A 24,594-nucleotide genomic window follows, 5' to 3' on the forward strand; every position below is an offset into this window, starting at 1 on the left:
ATACAATTGGACAAGGAACAAGCTAAACCGGTCTTAGCAAAAATATCTTCCGGTTTAAAATTTTCGTCCGAGTAGAATCCACAATAGGCCCATATACTTGAAAAGCCCATCAGCCCAAAAGAGGACAATCTGATACTACACGTGTCAAGATCGTAAACACTTACGCCTTTATGAAATGGACGGCTCTGATTTCGTCTTCTTCCGATAGGTGGATGGATGGCTACGATCCATCATGAAGAAGCTTCTGTCCAGACAAACCATAAGAATACGAGGCTAAAAGGACTACATGCAAAACCCATAAGAAATACGAGGAATCAGATTGTCACTCATCATCATCATCCCATCAGCTACTTTACTCAGTCCCACATAATATAAAGTACACGATAATTCTTCAAACTCTGTGAACAACAATGGCCCCCCGCCACTACAGTGACCGCTGTTTCTGGTTTCGGCTTCACGACAGTCTCTTCTCGTCCAAACCACACAACTTCTGTCGTTTTCCGACGCCAACTCGCCGGTCACCTCGTGGAGTTACTGCTTTTTTGTCAGGGCAGGACACTAGAAGCTGTGACGTCACAGACAGATGCATGTGACGGCAATAGAATCGTCAGTTTCGTGAAGGGGATCGCTTCTGTCCAGACAAACCATAAGAACTCAGTCCCACATAATATAAAGTACACGATAATTCTTCAAACTCTGTGAACAACAATGGCCGTCCATTGCAGCACCACCGCCACTACAGTGACCGCTGTTTCTGGTTTCGGCTTCACGACAGTCTCTTCTCGTCCAAACCACACAACTTCTGTCGTTTCCCGACGCCAACTCGCCGGTCACCTCGTGGAGTTACTGCTTTTTGTCAGGGCAGGACACTAGAAGCTGTGACGTCACAGACAGATGCATGTGACGGCAATAGAATCGTCAGTTTCATGAAGGGGAAGAGTTTCTTCATCACTGGCGCAACAGGGTTTCTTGCCAAAGGTAGTTCAGTAGCGGTTTCATTCATTCTTTAGAAAGCTTATATATGGTGTCTGTTACGAGCGAGAGGATTGATTATTTATAATCCCGTTGGTATAACTGTTCTTATAAATATCTTATGGTAAATTATTACAATATAAAGAGCTAGCATTCGTATCTTCGACTACAAATGGCAGCTTTCATCGAGAAATTGTTGAGAGCAACTCCAGAGACAGGGAAGATCTTCCTTCTGATGAAGGCCGATGATCAAGAAGCTGCCCGCAAGAGGCTCCACGACGAGGTTCTCTCCTTCTACGTCTCTTCACATAGATTTCTTTTATCCTTTTGTTTTTCAACTCCATTTTTCATGTTTACGTTGTCCATTCGGGTTCTCAGATCGTAAACTCAGGCCTGTTCGAGCTCCTGAAACAAACACACGGGAACTCCTACGAGGCCTTCATGACGAGTAAGTTGATTCCGATAGTGGGAGACATTTCACAAAACAACCTCGGGATGGACCCTGAAACAGCCGATATGATTTCCAAGGAGATCGATGTCATCATCAGCTCTGCCGCCAGAACAATCTTTGAGGACAGGTTCCTTTTATCTTTCGTCTGCATTTTCACCCCTTTGATCTTTCACATGCAACGTTTCTTTAACCGCAAATAATGAACTGGGCGTGTGAACAGGTACGATTTTCTCTTCTCGTCCAAACCACACAACTTCTGTCGTTTTCCGACGCCAACTCGCCGGTCACCTCGTGGAGTTACTGCTTTTTTGTCAGGGCAGGACACTAGAAGCTGTGACGTCACAGACAGATGCATGTGACGGCAATAGAATCGTCAGTTTCGTGAAGGGGATCGCTTCTGTCCAGACAAACCATAAGAACTCAGTCCCACATAATATAAAGTACACGATAATTCTTCAAACTCTGTGAACAACAATGGCCGTCCATTGCAGCACCACCGCCACTACAGTGACCGCTGTTTCTGGTTTCGGCTTCACGACAGTCTCTTCTCGTCCAAACCACACAACTTCTGTCGTTTTCCGACGCCAACTCGCCGGTCACCTCGTGGAGTTACTGCTTTTTGTTAGGACAGGACACTAGAAGCTGTGACGTCACAGACAGATGCATGTGACGGCAATAGAATCGTCAGTTTCGTGAAGGGGATCGCTTCTGTCCAGACAAACCATAAGAACTCAGTCCCACATAATATAAAGTACACGATAATTCTTCAAACTCTGTGAACAACAATGGCCGTCCATTGCAGCACCACCGCCACTACAGTGACCGCTGTTTCTGGTTTCGGCTTCACGACAGTCTCTTCTCGTCCAAACCACACAACTTCTGTCGTTTTCCGACGCCAACTCGCCGGTCACCTCGTGGAGTTACTGCTTTTTGTTAGGACAGGACACTAGAAGCTGTGACGTCACAGACAGATGCATGTGACGGCAATAGAATCGTCAGTTTCGTGAAGGGGATCGCTTCTGTCCAGACAAACCATAAGAACTCAGTCCCACATAATATAAAGTACACGATAATTCTTCAAACTCTGTGAACAACAATGGCCGTCCATTGCAGCACCACCGCCACTACAGTGACCGCTGTTTCTGGTTTCGGCTTCACGACAGTCTCTTCTCGTCCAAACCACACAACTTCTGTCGTTTTCCGACGCCAACTCGCCGGTCACCTCGTGGAGTTACTGCTTTTTGTTAGGACAGGACACTAGAAGCTGTGACGTCACAGACAGATGCATGTGACGGCAATAGAATCGTCAGTTTCGTGAAGGGGATCGCTTCTGTCCAGACAAACCATAAGAACTCAGTCCCACATAATATAAAGTACACGATAATTCTTCAAACTCTGTGAACAACAATGGCCGTCCATTGCAGCACCACCGCCACTACAGTGACCGCTGTTTCTGGTTTCGGCTTCACGACAGTCTCTTCTCGTCCAAACCACACAACTTCTGTCGTTTTCCGACGCCAACTCGCCGGTCACCTCGTGGAGTTACTGCTTTTTGTTAGGACAGGACACTAGAAGCTGTGACGTCACAGACAGATGCATGTGACGGCAATAGAATCGTCAGTTTCGTGAAGGGGATCGCTTCTGTCCAGACAAACCATAAGAACTCAGTCCCACATAATATAAAGTACACGATAATTCTTCAAACTCTGTGAACAACAATGGCCGTCCATTGCAGCACCACCGCCACTACAGTGACCGCTGTTTCTGGTTTCGGCTTCACGACAGTCTCTTCTCGTCCAAACCACACAACTTCTGTCGTTTTCCGACGCCAACTCGCCGGTCACCTCGTGGAGTTACTGCTTTTTGTTAGGACAGGACACTAGAAGCTGTGACGTCACAGACAGATGCATGTGACGGCAATAGAATCGTCAGTTTCGTGAAGGGGATCGCTTCTGTCCAGACAAACCATAAGAACTCAGTCCCACATAATATAAAGTACACGATAATTCTTCAAACTCTGTGAACAACAATGGCCGTCCATTGCAGCACCACCGCCACTACAGTGACCGCTGTTTCTGGTTTCGGCTTCACGACAGTCTCTTCTCGTCCAAACCACACAACTTCTGTCGTTTTCCGACGCCAACTCGCCGGTCACCTCGTGGAGTTACTGCTTTTTGTTAGGACAGGACACTAGAAGCTGTGACGTCACAGACAGATGCATGTGACGGCAATAGAATCGTCAGTTTCGTGAAGGGGATCGCTTCTGTCCAGACAAACCATAAGAACTCAGTCCCACATAATATAAAGTACACGATAATTCTTCAAACTCTGTGAACAACAATGGCCGTCCATTGCAGCACCACCGCCACTACAGTGACCGCTGTTTCTGGTTTCGGCTTCGGTCACGACAGTCTCTTCTCGTCCAAACCACACAACTTCTGTCGTTTTCCGACGCCAACTCGCCGGTCACCTCGTGGAGTTACTGCTTTTTGTTAGGACAGGACACTAGAAGCTGTGACGTCACAGACAGATGCATGTGACGGCAATAGAATCGTCAGTTTCATGAAGGGGAAGAGTTTCTTCATCACTGGCGCAACAGGGTTTCTTGCCAAAGGTAGTTCAGTAGCGGTTTCATTCATTCTTTAGAAAGCTTATATATGGTGTCTGTTACGAGCGAGAGGATTGATTATTTATAATCCCGTTGGTATAACTGTTCTTATAAATATCTTATGGTAAATTATTACAATATAAAGAGCTAGCATTCGTATCTTCGACTACAAATGGCAGCTTTCATCGAGAAATTGTTGAGAGCAACTCCAGAGACAGGGAAGATCTTCCTTCTGATGAAGGCCGATGATCAAGAAGCTGCCCGCAAGAGGCTCCACGACGAGGTTCTCTCCTTCTACGTCTCTTCACATAGATTTCTTTTATCCTTTTGTTTTTCAACTCCATTTTTCATGTTTACGTTGTCCATTCGGGTTCTCAGATCGTAAACTCAGGCCTGTTCGAGCTCCTGAAACAAACACACGGGAACTCCTACGAGGCCTTCATGACGAGTAAGTTGATTCCGATAGTGGGAGACATTTCACAAAACAACCTCGGGATGGACCCTGAAACAGCCGATATGATTTCCAAGGAGATCGATGTCATCATCAGCTCTGCCGCCAGAACAATCTTTGAGGACAGGTTCCTTTTATCTTTCGTCTGCATTTTCACCCCTTTGATCTTTCACATGCAACGTTTCTTTAACCGCAAATAATGAACTGGGCGTGTGAACAGGTACGATTTGGCTCTCAGCGCAAATACAATGGGACCCGACCAGTTCATGAGATTTTCCAAAAAATGCAAGAAACTGAAGCTTGTTCTTCATTTCTCAACCGGTAGGAGTTTACGTCCGAACACATTATTTTGATAAAAGTCTAAACCTTTTACATCATTCTTCTTCCGTTTATAGTTTACGTGAATGGAATGAGACATGGGATAGTACCAGAAACTCCTCTTCCCAGATTCGAAATTGAGCATGAGGGTAAGCTAGTTTCAGAAGCTGCAAGAACTTTCCTTGAGGGAGAAATGACCCGGAAAATGAAGGAACTGGGTCTTGAACGGTGAGGGTATCTTTTTCTCATATAGCAGAACGATTTCTGTAACTTGGATGCACATCTTCAAAGGCTAAGCTGCATGCCAAATCTTTATAAAAACCAGAGCCATGATCCATGGGTATCATGACACCTATGCTTTCACCAAAGCAATGGGGGAGATGGTGGTAGACAGCTCCCGAGGCGATCTGCCCGTTGTGATCGTACGACCTGGAATCGTTGAAAGCTCTTACGTAGAGCCTTTTCCGGGATGGATACAAGGAGACAAGTGAAGTCTTTCATTCCCCTTTTCTTCATCTTCTCTGTCAAAAGGATACAGAAAATGCTATCTATGATCATGAAAGAAGGTTAAAGCCATCTCTTTTGCTGTCAGAGTGATGGATCCAATGATATTGGCTTATGGCAAGGGGCAGCTTCCTGGCATATTTGGAGACCCTCAAGCTGTGCTCGACATTGTAAGTCACAGCCCTTCATCTCCCATCCATTCACCTTTCAATTCTTTTGATCAGTATCGGTTCCAATGAATTTTAACTACTGGAGAGATCTGGAGCGCAGGTACCTGTGGATATGACTGTGAATGCAGCCATGGCAGCCGTGGCCAAACATGGTGTAGATGCGAAGCCCGGGCTGACGGTGTACCATCCAACTTCATCTGTTGTGAATCCACTGCGGCTTCACGAGCTCTTTCATCTTGTTCATCGACATTTCTGCCACTCTCCAATGAGAGACTCCAAAGGAGAAGGCATAATGACAGAGCCAATGAAATTTTACGGCTCTCTACAGGATTTCTCCTCCTACATATCCAAAATCATATCTGAAAAAGAACAAAAGACGAAACAGGAGAGAAAACTAAAGTATCTCAAGGACATGGCCAAGCTATATGGGCCAGCAATGTTCTCAAAAGCACGGTATGTTGAATTAAGGAAAAGATTATGAAATAATTTTAGAAAATTGGGAAAAAAAATTAATCTTTTATTTTTCTCTTCAATTTTACTTGATTCCAAACTTCACAGAAAGATACATATTTATACTATAAACTCATACCTAATTTCATATTTAATTCACTTATTTATTTTCACCCTAACTAGATATATATTCATCGTATTTCTAACAACCATGCCAAATGTCTCATTTTGTGACAATTATAACATTCAACATTTGTTTATTATCTGTTTCATAATTGTTCATTGATTGACACGGCATAGTTAATTATCTCTTTTATAACTCGGATTGTCTACATTTCCTCTTCCTCTGCCATATTGGTCATATCCACTTCATCTTTCCCGATCACGTGCACGTCCTCAAAAGCATTGGCCTTTGTTTTTCTCATCATTTTTCAAGACAACATTTGTTTGAAGAATCTCCTCCAATGTTTCTCCTTGTTTTCTATTCAATTTTTCTTTGTACTGTCAAATTTTCTTCCAATTCTTCTATTGTCATCAAATTTATATCTTTAAACATTTCTATAACATACATTATAATTAAATTTTGGTATTATAGATCGGAAGATCTTATTCACCACATAAACGTCTTTTATTTGTCTTCGTAAATCCTTAATTGATTTATGATTGACTTCATCCTTTAACAGTAATTCGAAAATGATTCGGATTCTTTCATCACTAAGGCTTCAAAAACGGGTTTTAAGGAATTTAATTTTTCCTTTTTATTTTCTCTGTACCGTGAAATTTTTTTTCTAAAATCTTTCATACCTCGTTTGACGTAGTGATATGAGAGATTTTATCGAGCAACTCATCATCCAAACATTGATGAATTGATGAATGAGAGTGAGGATATGCTTATCCAAACCGTCCCAGATTTTTTAGTTGCCTTGTGCAAAATATTAAATTTAGTTATTAAAAATTTAAAATTTTTATGATAATATTTTTTAAAATTAAAATTAAAATTTGAAATTATATTGAATAGTAATATATGTAAATAATATATTCTTTCTCTTATTATATTATTTTATTATTGAATATTGATATATTTAGATTTTAATTTAAGAATAGAAAAGTATATAATTTTAAATTATTATTTTTTGTTATCAATAAAATTTTAAATAAATTATGAAAGTAAATAATTTAGAATTATATTAGATTAACATTTTATTATAAATATAATTGAATAATATATATTTTTATATTCATGAATAATTTAGATTATTTTTTTATATAATTTAATTTAATATCAATCATTTTATAATAAAATGGTAATAATATGATCCCTTTAATTTGAAGACCTTTTGCGAATGCACCACATTTCACACACCTCATAAGATGATACTGATGTTTATCCTTCTTCTTTGACTCGGACAAAACCTTAATTAATTTGGTGTGTAAAGTTTCTTCATATTTAGATTTCTCGTACGATTTCTCCACAATTTCTCAAATTTTATTGTAATCAACCAAAATATCCATGCGTAAACATCATTTTTCATAGTTTATCTTTGTCGGATGGGGAATTAAAGGTCCGTTACCACTGTTACTTTTCACAATTCTCTTTAATCTCTCAAGTTTTTGTTTTCGAAATTTTTAAAAAATAGGTTCGGATACCAATTTCTTTGATTAAAGAAGAAAATGTGAAAAATTTTGGAGGAAAAAAGAACTTAAAATTTTTTTTTTACCCAACAGATCGCGGGTGAGTGGTCAAGTTTGGGGTAGGAGGTAACTCCACCTTGAGTTTGAGTATTCGATTCCTGACTGGTGGGGAGGGAGGTAATTTTTGGGTTTATATGATCCATATACAAAAGCTGCTCACGAGCCAGAGATTTATCTAGTCAGCACGTCCGAATGGCAACAGCTAGGACTCCTCCGTTATAAAAAAAAAAAGCCTTGAAATTTTTTGAAAGAATAAATGTTTTCTTAATCTTTCTCTTGATTTTTCTCTTCAATTTTTTTTTTTAATTTCAAACTTCATACAATGATACCTATCTATATTACAAATCACACCTAATTCATTTATTTTACACATTTGTTTACCAATTTTCCATCATAACTACTATACATATTATTCATATTTCTAACTATCACATCAAACTACAATTAAATAATATTTGTACTAATGTTGCATATTAATCACATTTAATATTTTTTAAAACCACACTGAAATATATTTTCTCACAAACTTTTCTACATTTATTCATCCACTCATCACTCACATACGATACTCAAACTTACAATACAACACATACACAAATACAACAACACAACATCTATATCGAATAGGAATGCAAAAAACTCTCTCTACAATAAATCTTCTGGAACTATCAATACCTATATTTAAAGACAAAACGAAAATATAAAACTGCATTTTCTTATCTTTAATAACTCAAATATATAATTGCAATAAAACCGAACATAAACTTCAACTGATCTTGTTTCATCCGCCTTGAGCTAATCCAACAAACTCTTCCTTGAACTCAAGGGTTCGCACACGGCGCAAGTCTCAGCCCACAATCATGCATAACTCCAACGTCATCCTCCGAGGCAATTCAACCGCATTTTTCGGTGATAGACACGCCACCACCATGCCTTCAAGACTAAAACACAACCAGAACAGTTCCTAGAAATACCTTCAAAATTTGAAACATCATCCCATCTCGTGTATATCATGACAGAGACAACATCACCACTAAGGTATAACCGATTTTTCAGATCTCCTCCTCCATTTGCACACGATTCTTCGATGACCCTCTTAGGAGTTTCGTGTTCTTCTTGATTGCCGTAACAATCTATTTTCTCAAGCGCATAATTGCCCCATCTAGAGTGTACACATGTGTTACCCAACAAACTTACAGCAATCTTCGATGCCACCGAAATCATCGCCGTCCGTAGTCGCGAATCTCCTCCGGTTTATCTTCTTTTTTTCTTCCAAAAACAAACACATTTGACTATATTGAAAAACACCTCCCTTAACAAAAACATTTGTGATTGATGGCTCCAATTAGTGAGAACTTTGCATAATGGAGGTGGTTGGAGAGGAATTTGAGCCATTCAAATATATGGCAACGTGGCCTCTCTTAATAGTCACAATATCAACCTTGCTTCCACTTATAAATAGCCATCCTCATTCTTCGTTCGAATCATCACAAAACAAACATTCATACAAGTGTTGGAGAAGAAGCTTTCTTCTTCTGCAAGAAACTCAATTCTTGGGTCCTTTTGAGGGTTTTTTTAGGGTTTTTCTTTTGGGTATCCAAGATATTTGTTTCGATGAGTGTAACGACCCGATGCCGCTACGAATTGTCGAAACTGCCCTCACACAGCAATCCGAGACCTTTCAGCATGTTTTGTCCTCACTCGCACGCATACCGAGACGCTTCCCAGTAGGTCACCCATCCTGAGATTGCTCCAGAGCCAGCACACTTAACTTTGGAGTTCTCTCGGGATAGTTAACCAAAAAGGTAGGTGCACCTTGTTGCTTTGAGTAGCTCAACTAATTCTTTTATGTTATCTTAGACCGTATAGTCCCATACCTATACAGCCCTCGGATCTCTCTCATTCCGGTGTGTTCGATTCATCCCTATACCCCCTACCAGAAGCTCGTCAGGAGCCGTCCCTTGTCCGTGCCTCTGCACCGGCGATCACTCTCTGCCCTCCTACGGTACTCTGGGTTGTCATAGGCCCACCAGCTTCCGCCTGTATCGTCCTCGAACCACACCGTACTGGGAGAGTACCGGCTCTGATACCATCTATAACGACCCGAGGCCGCTACAAATTGTCGAAACTGCCCTCACACAGCAACCCGAGACATTTCAACGTGTTTTGTCCTCACTCGCATGCATATCGAGGTGCTTCCCAGTAGGTCACCCATCCTGAGATTGCTCCAGAGCTAGCACACTTAACTTTGGAGTTTTCTCGGGATAGTTAACCAAAAAGGTAGGTGCACCTTATTGCTATGAGTAGCTCAACTAATTCTTTTATGTTATCTTAGACCGTATAGTCCCATACCTATACAGCCCTCGGATCTCTCTCATTCCGGTGTGTTCGATTCATCCATATACCCCCTACCCAGAAGCTCGTCAGGATTCGCCCCTTGTCCGTGCCTCTGCACCGGCGATCACTCCCCGCCCTCCTACGGTACTCTGGGTTGTCATAGTGAGGTTCTTGGATACATTCTGAATATTTTTCTTCTGAGTGTTACGAGAGAAAGGGTGTTTCTTGGGGATTTGGAAAATGAGGTTGAGTATATCTTGTATTCCACATTTGTTCACCGATATAGTGGGATTTGTTTTTCTTCCTCGACGTGGACATAGGCATTCTGCCGAACCACGTTAAATCGTGGTGTCTTTTACTTTCTCTCGTTCGATTCTATCGTCCTGCATTTGAGACCATATACATTTCCGCACAACAACATCTTACCAAACCGAACTCCAATTATCGTTTTTTTCCTGTCATCATCTTGTTTTCTTTGAAATCTTCCACAGATCCGAAAAAGATCCATCTTCGCTCTGATACCATGTTGATTTTTTAAAATTTCTCTCTAAGAATCTGAAATTGAAAATAAATATTTTGCAGCTACCAATGCCTATACTTAAAGACCACACTTTGTAACCGACACGACATACAAACGTAAACATAAAACCGCATCTGTTAGACCTGAGATAAGGATCAGTGGCACTTCGGTCTGGGTGAGTGAGCACTCAAATTCGAACAGAAACTCTGACAAAGAAATTTGAGAAAACTCAACTAATTTTATTCATCAGAAAACGATTACATATATAGGAAAGAAAACAAAAACTTAATAATAGAAATAAAATCAAATCAACCTCTAAATCTGTTAGCTAAATCAAATCAAATCAGAATATCCTAATCTTGCAAAGAAAAATAGGAAATATATAATAGTGCCAGATTTTGACAGAATCTGGAAACTGATCATTTTCAGCCTTGAATCACGCATTTGAATTAACAATTTGTCTCCAGCTCATGTGACGTGGCCTTGAATCACATTTATTCTAACAATCTCCTCCTTGACGAAAGGCCTCGCACACACTTCGATCATGCTCCTTAACAACTCCAACCTTCCATCATGCAACCCCTTAATGAACAAAACTGCTTCTTGTTCTTCTTCTTGTTCTTCAATACTTTTCACATCATTTGCAAAACCATCCCATTCACTATCTGAATATCGAATCAGATTTAACTCATCATATTTTGTAAGCTTCATCCAAAAAATCTGTCTCTTTTCTATCATCTTGAGTCCTCCTTCATTGCATCTCTCCAACTCTTATCGTTTCTTGCCTCCTCATAACTAGATGGCTCAAGAATAGCCACATTGCATCTTCCATAAACTTCCTGCAGTGTTCTTGTACCTCTGACAGGAACATCATCATCAGATTCAACATCTTCAGCCTCCATAATCTCGTCAGTGTTCTGCACATGTTTTTCAGTTTGCTGAGTTTGAGGTTCAGCATCAATTGTCAGTGGCCCTTCGGTTTTTGTGAATGGCTCTTCATCCTCACCGAATTCTTGCCATTTCAATCCTTCAGACTCAACAAACTTGACATCCTTGCTCACTACTTCCTTGTTCATCTCAGGCAAATCTACTTGATATGCCTTTGACACATCTTCTGCAGTTTTTCCAACGAGCTTATCTTTTGACTCTTGACTCACAAATGCATCATATCCCACATTTTTCATCGAAAATGAGAACCTCTTGTTTCTCACAGGCATCCTAAATAGAACAGGGGTTGTGTCATTACCAATAACACATTCATTCTTGTCAAAAATTACCTTGTAGCCCTTAATCATCAGCTGAGGTACACTTAGGAGATTCTGAAGTAGCCTTGGCACATACAACACTCCTGTCAGCAATTTCTTCGTGCCATCTGACCCTTTGATCCAGACATCTCCTTTTCCCTCCACTGAAATGAACTCGCCATTTCCAATTCTGACCTTCGCCTTGAACATCGTGTTAATCCACTTGAATGAGCTTCTATCTCTTGTCATGTGGTTAGTACAACCACTATCCACTAACCATCCATACTTGACAGATCCAGAACCAAAACACGATGCCATAAACAGATCTTCAACCTCTTCTTCAACCTCTCCAGAATCTTCTACAATGATCTGAGCATTCTCGTTTCTACAGAAACGCTCAATGTGCCCAGATTTACCACACCCTCGACACTTGATGTTGGGATTTCTCAACCATCTCCAATGAGAATGACCAATCTTTTGACAATGCTTACAAGGTTCAGAGAAGTATTGATCAGCATCTTTCTCAGATTTAGAAAACGTTACCTTGCTATGAGTAGCATCCATCTTCGTTTTCTGATTCTGTTTCTCCTTTTCTGGCCACTTTGCTTTCGCCTTGGCCATCAACGCTCCCTCAACTGACTCCTCCTTTCTCATCAGCCTTCTTTGCTCTTGCGCTTGCAGAGCACTAAGAACTTCAGGTAGTTTCAATTGTGACAACTCCTTAGTGTTCTCCAAGGAAGCAAGGGTTGCTTCAAAACGCTCTGGAACAGACACCATCACCTTCTGAACTATCTTCTCATCAGTCATTTTAGTACCCAAGATCCTTATCTTGCTCACAATGCTGATCAAACGATCAACATAAACCTTTACTGTCTCGTTTGGCTTCATATGATGTCTCTCAAATTCCCGGAGCAGGTTCAAAACCTTCATGCCCCGTATCTTCTCATCTCCTTCATACTCTTCTTTCAGAGAATCCCACATCTCCTTCGCATTGGTCATGTTCATGATCTTAGTAAAGATAAATGGTGGTACCGAGGCAAAGAGGCATGACATAGCCTTACCTTTCCTCGTTACCTTATCTCTATAGATCTTCATCTGGTTCAGCGTCGGATTTGCTCCTAAAGGAGTCACCTCGTAATCTTCTTCGACAGCTTCCTACATATCTGCACCCTTCATGTATGCCTTCATCTTCACAGCCCACATCTGGTAGTTTTCTCCATCGAAAACTGGAGGAGAATTCGAATCCATCGTCAGCTTGATAACCCTTAGATCCCTAACGAATCAACGGCGCTCTGATACCACTGTTAGACCCGAGATAAGGATCAGTGGTACTTCGGTCTGGGTGAGTGAGTACTCAAATTCGAACAGAAACTCTGTTACAGAAATACAAACAGAGAACAAAGAAATTTGAGAAAACTCAACTAATTTTATTCAACAGAAAACGATTACATATATAGGAAAGAAAACAAAAACTTAATAATAGAAATAAAATCAAATCAACCTCTAAATCTGCTAGCTAAATCAAATCAAATCAGAATATCCTAATCTTGCAAAGAAAAATAGAAAATATATAATAGTGCCAGATTTTGACAGAATCTGGAAACTGATCCTTTTCAGCCTTGAATCACGCATTTGAATTAACAATTTGTCTCCAACTCATGTGACGTGGCCTTGAATCACATTTATTCCAACAACATCTTCTTATCTTTAACAACTGTAATAAAATCGAACATAAATTCCAACTTCAGTCCTTGAGCTTGTCTTCTCGAAATATCAGCCATCAATTCTTTTCTTGATTCATCAGACCAACACCAACAACTTCCTAGTTTTCTTCAGCGTAAAACTTGAGATATGATGATGAGAAGATGCGTGCTTGATTCATACTTCTGTTAGGTATGACAACACCAATGCTCGGAGATTGATGGAGGAGATGACAATGGAAGAGAGAAGGATGTTTGGGTTCAACACAGAGAGCATAGATTGGGAGCATTACATCATGAACGTTCATATTCCGGGTCTGAAGAAGCATGTCCTGCGGGGAAGACAGACTTGAAAGGAGTTCAAGATTACACAGAAAGATATTGACTTTCCATAAACCCTCTATGCGCAAAACCGCCGTGGGCATGGTTTGCAAGAAAAGAATTTAAAGTGAAACATGTAATAAACAAAAATATTTATGAAACAGCCATTCTAAAGCTTGGTGTTGGTCACCATATATATACCATATATCACATATGTTAATAGCAAACGAGGACAAGATAAGGCCCATATACTTCTATTTACCTTCGGGGTAGTCTTGTAATCCACGTGTCGGGATCGTAATCCCTCGTGCTTCTTGGACGAACGGCTCTGATTTCGTTTCCTCTCCCGATTGCCAATTCCGTTTGGTGATCTGAACAAAAAAAAAACACACACACTTTGCAACCTAACCGATCTAAATACAAAGTTATATATAAACCGAATTTAATATAAAAAATTGAATGTACATATTTTAGATTAAGAATGCAAAAAATAATCCAAAAAGAGATAATAATTTTTGAAAAATTAGTAATTTTATAAATAAAAATCGAAAAAAATATACTTTTTTTAAATAAAATGAATAAAATTGTTAATAAAAAATCAAATTCGAGCCAAATCTAAAATAAAATTGGATGAGTATAATTTTTAAAAAAAAAATCAAATCAAATATCAAAATAAACATCCCTAGGGACAACAATCCATCTCAAAGAAACTCAAATACTAGGGGTGACCCTTTAAAATTTTATACAGCAAAAAAAGGAAAATTAATTATGAAATAATAATTTAATAAAAATATAGTAATGAATAAAAATATATCAAAGACATACATTCTACCAAAAAGTGAAAAAACACTTAGATACTTAAGATAAAAATTTTAAAATTAAATAAAACCTAATAACCATTCGGTTAACAACGATTATTCGATTATTAATCGAACCGAATTGAATCCTAATGATTAACTTTCTCAATCGATTGGTTATTAAAAGCGAACCGAACCATTGCTATTCAGTTCGGTACGATTTAGTTATTCGGTTAATAATCAAAATGATCACCCTTATCTAATACATACAAAATATGTGTAAACATTTCATTTTAAAATTATGAGTAAACCAAATTGGATTTGAATTTACGGTCACATTGCTTATACTCGATATAATTATAAAATTATCATTTATATTTATTAAAAATGGCGTGTTATATTTTAATTACGAAAATATCTTTCATATTTTGAAAAATAATTCATATATTTATTAAAATTAAAGAATGTCCTTATTTGTTTTAGTAGATATAAGATCAGGTTTGAAATGTTGATACTCCGTATAGTCGGATAAGGATTAAAATAATTAACATAGACGATAAGAAAAAATATGTTCGAACTCAGTCAAAACTCTTGAAGTCTAAATACATGCGGTCCGTAAGAAACACGAGGACTGACGGAACGCCGCAGTACTCCATAGATGGACAGCCGCTGTAATTCCGGGTGTAAGGACACGTGGCATCCTCTAATGAATGCAGTCTTCCCTCTCTAAACCCTTCACTTTTATTTAACCCAATATGATAACATAAGCAAACAGACAATATACTTAAAACTCTTCAAGCCTTCTTCCTTCTCCAACACGTTAATGGCCGCCTTCCATTGCACCACCGTTGTTTCTGGCTTCAGCTTCGCTCACGACAGCATCTTCCCCTCCAAACCAAACAGCTACTTGTGTCGTTTTTCAAAGCGAACTGGTGGGTCAGCTCGTGGAGTTATCACTTGCCGTCAGGACAAGACCCCAGAAGCTGTGATGTCAGAGGCAGAGAAGTGTGATGGCAATAGAGTCGTCAGTTTCATGAAGGGGAAGAACTATTTCATCACCGGAGCAACAGGGTTTCTTGCCAAAGGTATCTCAGTTGCGATTTATTCTAGAGTTTCATAATATCTCTCCCACTTCCATAAAACGTGTAAGAGCTCTTCTAGCTTTTGTTGAGAGTTCTTTCACTTCCATAAAACATATAATCTCTTCTATCACTCAAATCTTCGACTTGAAATCACAGTTTTCATCGAGAAATTGTTGAGAGCAACTCCAGAGACCGGGAAGATCTTCCTTCTGGTGAAGGCTGATGATCAAGAAGCTGCCCGCAAGAGGCTCCACGACGAGGTCTGTTATTGAAGCTTACCAAACCTGTAACTCTAGATCGTGTTTTGCAATTCTCAAACTTAAGTTTCGGTTTGGGAATGAGAAAACAGGGGAGATTATTGTGTAAAAACCACACTCTATTTAACTTCTGCAATTGCATATAAACACACATTACAACATCGTTACAACTGCTTAGTAACTGTTCTTAAACTGACAACGTTAACTTCTAATAACTGCATTTAATCTGATCTGAAACTTCAATCTTCCACACGAGCTTCTGCATGTCTTGAGCCATCTGGGCATGCTCTGCCAACAGTTGTCATATCACCGTTTTCATGCTCGCTTTGGTTTTCAGATCATAAACTCTGACCTGTTTGAGCTTCTGAAACGAACACATGGGAACTCATACGAAGCTTTTATGACGAGCAAGTTGATTCCGATAGTGGGAGACATTTCACAAAACAACCTCGGGATGGACCCTGAAACAGCCGACAGTATCTCCAAGGAGATCGATGTCATCATCAGCTCTGCCGCCAGGACAACCTTCGACGACCGGTTCCTTTATCCTTCATCTGCATTTTCGCCCCCTTTGCTCTTTTTACATGCAACGTTCGTCAACACAAATAATGAACTGGGCTTGTGTAAACAAACGGAACAGGTACGATTTGGCTCTGAGCACCAATACAATGGGACCCCACCAGTTCATGAGATTTTCCAAGAAATGCGAGAGATTGACTCTTGTTCTTCACTTCTCAACCGGTATGAGTTTACGGACCGAACACGTGTTTGTTGGAACACCTTAGAGGAAGAGATTCTAAACCTTTTACGTCATTCATCTTCTGTTTATAGCTTATGTGAATGGAACGAGACAAGGGATCGTACCAGAGACTCCTCTTCCAAGATTGGAAATTGAATCCGAGCTGAAACTAGCTTCAGAAGCTGCAAGAACTTTCCATCACCGAGAAATGGCCCAGAAAATGAAGGAACTTGGTCGTGAACGGTGAGGTTATCTTTTTCTCCTATCGCAGACCGATTTTCTGTAGCTTGGATGCATCTTCATAGGCTAAGTTGCATGTCAAATCTTTAACGAAACCAGAGCCATCATCCACGGGTTTCAAGACACATACACTTTGGCCAAAGCAATGGGGGAGATGGTGATAGATAGCTCCCGAGGCAATCTTCCCATTGTGATCATACGACCAGGTGCCATTGAAAGCTCCTACACAGAGCCTTTCCCCGGCTGGATACAAGGAAACCGGTTAAAATCTTTCCTTTTCCTTTTTCTCCCGTGAAATGATACAAATAAGGATAACACCTTCTAGTGAACAAGATTAAAATTTCTCTATTTTGCTGCCAGAATGGCGGATCCATTGATCTTGGCTTATGGCAAAGGGCAGCTCCCGTGCTTGTTCGGCGACCCTCAAACCGTGGTTGATGTAGTAAGTAGCCAAAATGTAAATACGAGAATAAAGTAATATGCAATGGGATCTGAGTTCTAACTGGTGCAGGTACCAGTGGATATGGTTGTGAATTTTGCAATGGCAGCCATGGCAAAACATGGCATAGATCCGAAGCCCGGGCTGAGCGTGTACCATCCAACCTCGTCTGTTGCGAATCCGCTGCCGCTTCACGAGCTCTTTGACCTTGTTCATCGACATTTCTGTCACTCTCCATTGAGGGATTCCAAAGGAGAGGACATAGTGACAGAGCCGATGAAATTCCACAGTTCCCTGGAAGATTTCTGCTCGTACATCAGAACCAAATCAAAAACGAAAAGCCAGAGAAAAATAAAGTATTTCGAGGGCATAGCCAAAGCGTATGAGCCAGTAACGTTCACAAAAGCACGGTACCCATCCCGATATATAGAATCTGAGATATACATAGTCATGCATCCTTTTAACTCATCCTTGGCACTAGGTTTGACAACACCAATGCCCGGAGATTGGTGGAGGAGATGGCAATGGAAGAGAGAAGCATGTTTGGGTTCAACACAGAGAGCATAGATTGGCCGCATTACATCATGAACGTTCATATTCCGGGTCTGAAGAAGCATGTCCTGCGGGGAAGACAGACTTGAAAAGAGTTCAAGATTATATACACAGAAAGAGATTCATCTTCCATTACGTTTTAGAGATTGAAACTACGGATTAATGTCTGATTATTGGTAATGACAACAACAAGATCCTACAATTTGACTTGTGTATATATATGCATACAAATACACATACATATGTACGCAGACATAGCTATATACATAATATATATGTGTGTGTATATATACACATACATACGTAGGTATATATGTATATATACATACACATGCATGCATACATTCAAAAATTTAAACATACATTTACACATATATAGGTCAGGTTACAAACGGAATTAATAACGCTATCTTTGTTAATGAAAAAAAAAAGTGACCAAAAGCATGACCCTTTTGAAAGGTTTACAAAATTTTTCATTTGGTCACACTTTTTTGTCGTTTTCCGTATTTTTATTAGTGTCCAACAAATTATTAATGAGAAAGATTGTTGGTATGATATACCATACGATTTAAAACCAAATTGGTTACAACAAATAAATGTGTCATCAGATATACGGTGGTCCACAATCTCTTCACACAGTTACATCATGATATGATTAATGTGTTTGATCCATGCATAATTTGTATAATTTCGGATGTCTACTATATACCAGATCATGAAATAAATTAAAAAATATTATATATGACAACTCCGACTATACAAATTTGATATGATTATATTATTTAAATTTTAATTAAAAAGATATGCCTTTAGATATATTATTTAAATTTAATTAATATACTGAATAGCTGTTATTTAAATTCAATTTAAATTAATATATGTATATAACTAAAATTATTTTTTAATTTAAGTAAAAGGTTACGTAGGAGTAATTTTATATAAAACGTCATAACTAGAGAAGTTATTTCCTTTTAATTAATTAACTGAAATAAATAAATATTAAGAGTTATATTAAGAATTATGTTGAAGAAAAATTAAATACATACATATATAATATTTATGTATATACATATAATATATGTATATATGTATATGCGTATATATATATGTATATATATAAGTAATTTTTATTCTTTTATTATATTTTTATTAAATATTATATGATTGATGATGTGGTGGATGACTATAATAAAATTATTGTCATGTCAGCGTTGAATAGTCAATTTTTACATTTATAGTTTTATTTGCCAATTTTTTTAAAAGTACAGGTATTTTATTGTTAGATATTATAAATATGTTTAATAGGATAAAAAAATACATGGTTAAAAATTGCGACGAGAGAAAAATACAAAATTTTTAATGGAATTATTCTAACAAAAAAATATCATTAAATCTTTTTTTAATTTCAAAAACTTATTCTAAATATCTCATCTATTTAGTTAGAGACGGGAAAATATATTTTTTTTTTTCTAAAAGTGAATACATGTTTAGAGAATATATCCAAACTATTATCATTTTTCTTCTCTTTATTTTAATTTCTATATTTCAACAGCATGCAAAAGAACAAATCGTTGCGTCTGTCCATTTTATTTTATTTTTTTGGTCAAAGATTTTGATTTTCATTTCCCAAAAGTTTACAATAGCCATTCAACCCTTACAATGACTAATCGAATAGCCACCACAACCAATAATTCTCCTGCGCTGCGCATCACAAAGTGTCACAACTGAATTTCAACAAAACATTAACAGTTAAGGTGGAAGTCTGAAACATCGTTAAGATGTTACAATTTCGAAACACGTGTAAAAGATTCTATTCACATGATTTGTGAAAGGGTGTCGGAGAACGAGCGCTCTCCTTAACTGCTTGCGTCTTTGCTTCATGCTCCCATCCATGGAAATTTTCTAGAACCACGTTAACCCTAATGCATGCAAACCATTAGAAACACGAGGAATCATAGAATGCAACCAATGCAGACTAACTGTAAATCGACAAGACATACAGAACTAAAGAAGATTGTGCCCTCTATATAAATGGAAATGAGGAAACAAACGATATATTAGAAGGGAATTTAATCATATCCAAATATCTCCAAATACGATACTTCAGCTCTGTGTAAGGATTCCTTAGCCAATACAATGGTCGTCCATTGCAGCAGCACCGCCGCCGTTTTTGGCTTCAACTGCGGTTACGACGACAGTTTCTTTACATCCAAAAAACGCAACTTCTGTCGTTTTCCGGTGCCAACTACTCGGTCAACTCATGGAGTTACTGCTTGTTATCAGGACAAGACCCCAGAAGCTGTGATGCCAGCGACAGACAAGTGTGACGGCAATAGAATCGTGAGTTTCATGAAGGGGAAGAACTATTTCATCACCGGAGCAACAGGGTTTCTTGCCAAAGGTATCTCAGTAGCGATTCATTCGTTCTTTAGAAAGCTTATGGCTAAGTATAGGGTTTTAACGACAAGAATAACTCCAAAACGCTAAAGTATGCACATAATATTTTGTAATAAAATACCATAATATCTACGTTACGCATCTACGTTCTTTCACTTCCATAAAACATATAATAGCTCTTCTACCACTCGAATCTCCGACTCAAAATCGCAGTTTTCATCGAGAAATTGTTGAGAGCAACTCCAGAGACAGGGAAGATCTTCCTTCTGATGAAGGCCGATGATCAACAAGCTGCCCGCAAGAGACTCCACGACGAGGTTTTTTTTCTTCCGCACATTTTCCATCTTGTTAGTGATATATACTTATCAAATCTCATACTTTATCTAGATATATTTTCACTATAGATATATTTTCGTTATTTAGTTTCTTACTAGAATTAGGTCTATTCTCAAGTCTATATATATGTTATTTGGTTGATTGAACAATGCAACGCTTTATTCCGCAAATTTTGACACATCTTCACGTCAAAAGTTTTTTTTTACCTAAAAAATTCCCTTATATTTTGTTCACTCGCGTTCTCAGATCATAAACTCTGACCTGTTCGAGCTTCTGAAACAAACACATGGGGATTCCTATGAAGCCTTTATGACAAGTAAGTTGATTCCAGTAGTGGGAGACATTTCACAGAACAATCTCGGAATGGACTCTGAAACAGCCGACATGATCTTCAAGGAGATAGACGTCATCATCAGCTCTGCTGCCAGAACAACCTTCGACGACAGGTTCCTTATCTGCATGTTTGCCCCTTTGTTCTTTTACATGCAACGTTCGTCAACCACAAATAATGACCTGGGCTTGTGTAAACAAACGGAACAGGTACGATTTGGCTCTGGGCACCAATACAATGGGACCCCACCAGTTCATGAGATTTTCCAAGAAATGCGAGAGACTGAATCTTGTTCTTCACTTCTCAACCGGTACGAGTTTTAAGGACCAAACACGTGTTTGTTGGAACACCTTAGAGGAAGAGATTCTAAACCTTTTACATCATTCATCTTCTGTTTATAGCTTATGTGAATGGAACGAGACAAGGGATAGTACCAGAGACTCCTCTTCCAAGATTGGAAATTGAATCCGAGCTGAAACTAGCTTCAGAAGCTGCAAGAACTTTCCATCACCGAGAAATGGCCCAGAAAATGAAGGAACTTGGTCGTGAACGGTGAGGGCGTCCTTTCTCATATCCCACTCCTGCACATCATAGACCAATTTCTGTAACTTCAATGCATCTTTAAAGGCTAACTTGCATTTATCAAAGCCAGAGCCACAATCCATGGGTACCAAAACACCTACACTTTCACCAAAGCAATGGGGGAGATGGTGATAGACAGCTCCCGAGGGGATGTGCCTGTTGTGATCATTCGGCCAGGTGTCGTTGAAAGCTCTTATATAGAACCTTTCCCCGGCTGGATGCAAGGAAACAGGTAAAGTCTTTCCTTCCTTTTTTTTTTCGTTTTCTCCATCAAATGATACATATCGAAGAAGATTAAAGGCCTAATCTTTTGCTATCAGAATGGCGGAACCATTGATCTTGGCTTACGGCAAAGGGCATCTCTCTGGCTTGTTGGGTGACCCTCAAACTGTCATTGACATTGTAAGTCACAACCCTCTTCTTTCCACACACCTTTTAATTCTTTGGATCAGTCTGTGTTACATATTCACCCAACCACCGTTTTTAACTGTGATCATATGCCTATCAAAATGCATGAGAACATGCAGTGGTGTCTGAATTTTAACTAATGATAAGATCTGGAGAGCAGGTACCTGTGGATATGGTTGTGAACACAGCAATGGCAGCCATGGCAAAGCATGGCATAGAAGCCAAGCCCGGGCTGAATGTGTACCATTCCACTTCGTCTGTTGTGACTCCATTACTGCTTTTCGAGCTCTGCAACCTCGTTTATCGACATTTCTGTTGCTCTCCATTGAAGGACTCCAAAGGGGAGGACATAACGATAGAGCCATTTACATTTCACAGTTCCTTGGAGGATTTCTCCTCCTACATATCCAACACCATAACTGAAAAAGAAATGACAAAAGATGGAGAACTACGCGCCGAATCAAAGATGAAATGCGAGAGGAAAATAAAGTATCTCGAAGGCATGGCCAAAACATACGAGACGGTATTGTTCACAAAAGCGCGGTAAGCATCCTAGTTTTCTTTTGCGTAAAATCTAAGCAATGAAAATGAGAATATAAAGGCTTTTCACTCATATTGGCACTAGATTTGACAACACCAATGCCCAGAGACTGTTGGAGGAGATGACAATGGAAGAGAGAAGCATGTTTGAGTTCAACACGGGAAGAACAGATTGGGAGCATTACATCATGAATGTTCATCTTCCCGGTCTGAGGAAGCATGTCTTGCGGGGAAGACAGATTTGAAAAGAGTTCAAGATTACACAAAAAAGAGATCGATTTTCCATTGCCTTTCAGAATTCCTTATGCACGAAATCATCCATGATTATGGATAAAGAAGTTCTAAATAAACTATCCAGTATAACAAATTAGAAGAGAAAAAAAAAAGATATTTATCAAACAATCATTCTATAACAAATCAGAAGCATATTCATCTTTCTCTCGAGCCGTTAACAACTTATGTTTTGTCATTCTAGAAGGGATTCAAGCAGAGGCTTCGTAATCGTGTTTTGGATATTCGTAGTCCATTGTTACACAAACACCAACAAGATAACAATGCACAGCGATGGGACAAGGCCTAATCCTTATTTTGTCACCGAAAAGTATCATAACTTATCACCATTTCATTGGACACTTGGTGCCTGCAACATATCAATCCTTTCCAATCAAAACATGGATCAACAAGCCATGTTCCATCCCTGTGTTTATATTTCAAGTTCATATAAATTCACAAATCATGCAAGAACCATATCAAGATCAAATGATGAAATCAGCTGAACTCACGCCGGGGAGAGACCGATTCGAGTCAAGAGCAAGAGGGGATGCGTAAACCAACACGAAGCAGTAATATCGTTAAGCATATGCCCAACTCCATAGAAGAACACATGCCATCTTCCAATGGGTTCGGTGAGGGGATCCTCTACAATCCCACTGACCGTGACTGCCGGCGTCATTTCTCAATCGCTTCAAGAATTTTAGATGAAGGACCCATCAGAAGCTTGCATTCTCCCGAAACATAGCATAAACAGTCATCACAAAATGAAGGGGGAACTTTTTCAAACTCAGGAAAGAGAGGAGGAAATATCAAGGGCAAGAACTTTTCATACCTAGAATCGGAGAAGAAGAAACTTTCGCTCCCAGAAACAATCAACTCCTTGAAACAAGAGGTTTACTCACAAGAATTTCAGAGGTAAAAGAACATTCCCATTGAAGGCAGAGCCTGCAGCGATAAACTCGGATCCTTGCACAAAAATGATCCAACAGATCGTCTCTTTCTCGTTTGAAGACGCCACCGTTGTCTCATAAAAAGGATTCCCGAGTCCAGCATTGTTGCAAAAAATTCAGACAATCCGAACAGACAAGTAGGAAGATAATCTGGGAATTTGTACTGTCCTGTCGCTTTGCGCTTCTGGGTGTGGTCGAATTTTGGCTCTTACCATCTTCAATCTTCAACTGATCGCGTCATAGATTATCTGGTGATTGCTTTTTCTGATAATCTCCACGACTAGGCCTAGCCACCATTTTCTGCGGCTTTGACCACCACCTTGGGCTCCTGGGTCTGAGCCGGCCCATTGGGCCCATGTGCAATAACCGAATCTTTGTACCAACATGGTTCTCGGTTTATCAGTACATTAGAGATTATTGGCTATATTGAATATATATACATATACATGTATACAATATGAGGCAAATAACCCGTCATACTAGTAATTCTTAATTAAAAACATACTATGGTTGTGGAAAAAAAACAAACTATGGTTATTTCCTTTGGATGGAATCAGAAAGGAAAAAAAAAATTAAAAAAAAAACAATTACGATATTGCACAAATATTTTTTTCCCCTGGGAAATTTATTACTAAAAAAAATTAGAATATTCTGGCAAAGAAATCCAAGTAATCTATCTATGGCATATTGGAAAACTCTGCGCATTAATGATGATATGATTTATTTTTCTCTAATAAAGGGAGATTATATTTCATGGTAGTAATGTCAAAACGATCTAGGTTCGTTTGATATGGATTTAGAAAATTTGAGTAAAAAAAAAGCCAAACGAACTAGTTCGTCACGAGCCGAACTCGTCGCGAGCCAGGTTGGCAAGTCTCAAGCTAGCTCACGAGTCAAGAAAAAAAATTTATTTTAATTTTTTAATATTTTTAA

General features: G+C 39.0%; 3 protein-coding genes and 1 long non-coding RNA gene across 4 annotated transcripts; 3 read left to right on the top strand and 1 right to left on the bottom strand.

The window, feature by feature from the left end:
- The first annotated feature begins 677 nt into the window (after positions 1–677).
- LOC104827571 (fatty acyl-CoA reductase 6, chloroplastic-like) lies at positions 678–13,976 on the top strand. The gene is made up of 9 exons (XM_010560758.1): positions 678–978; positions 1,152–1,255; positions 1,351–1,550; positions 4,703–4,803; positions 4,878–5,028; positions 5,126–5,287; positions 5,393–5,474; positions 5,575–5,927; positions 13,611–13,976. The coding sequence occupies exons 1-9, from the start codon at positions 927–929 to the stop codon at positions 13,768–13,770; spliced, it is 1,365 nt and encodes a 454-aa protein (XP_010559060.1). The 5' UTR covers positions 678–926; the 3' UTR covers positions 13,771–13,976.
- Positions 13,977–15,333: 1,357 nt separating this feature from the next.
- On the top strand, positions 15,334–18,046 carry LOC104827574 (fatty acyl-CoA reductase 6, chloroplastic-like). The gene is made up of 9 exons (XM_010560762.1): positions 15,334–15,620; positions 15,774–15,877; positions 16,212–16,411; positions 16,515–16,615; positions 16,706–16,856; positions 16,953–17,114; positions 17,214–17,295; positions 17,365–17,702; positions 17,774–18,046. Exons 1-9 carry the CDS (start codon positions 15,359–15,361, stop codon positions 17,931–17,933), a joined length of 1,560 nt encoding a protein of 519 aa, XP_010559064.1. The 5' UTR covers positions 15,334–15,358; the 3' UTR covers positions 17,934–18,046.
- A 1,876-nt stretch (positions 18,047–19,922) lies between these two features.
- Positions 19,923–22,692, top strand: LOC104827573 (fatty acyl-CoA reductase 6, chloroplastic-like). The gene is made up of 9 exons (XM_010560759.2): positions 19,923–20,245; positions 20,455–20,558; positions 20,824–21,023; positions 21,118–21,218; positions 21,310–21,460; positions 21,561–21,722; positions 21,811–21,892; positions 22,059–22,441; positions 22,524–22,692. Exons 1-9 carry the CDS (start codon positions 19,981–19,983, stop codon positions 22,681–22,683), a joined length of 1,608 nt encoding a protein of 535 aa, XP_010559061.1. The 5' UTR covers positions 19,923–19,980; the 3' UTR covers positions 22,684–22,692.
- Positions 21,166–21,684, bottom strand: LOC104827572. The gene is made up of 3 exons (XR_773919.1): positions 21,592–21,684; positions 21,343–21,489; positions 21,166–21,258 (listed from the first exon to the last, which is right to left on the bottom strand). It is a non-coding gene; the product is annotated as an uncharacterized LOC104827572 (long non-coding RNA).
- Positions 22,693–24,594: the final 1,902 nt, after the last annotated feature.

The sequence above is a fragment of the Tarenaya hassleriana genome, unplaced genomic scaffold, assembly GCF_000463585.1.
Source record: "Tarenaya hassleriana unplaced genomic scaffold, ASM46358v1 Cleome52, whole genome shotgun sequence".
NCBI lineage: Eukaryota > Viridiplantae > Streptophyta > Magnoliopsida > Brassicales > Cleomaceae > Tarenaya > Tarenaya hassleriana.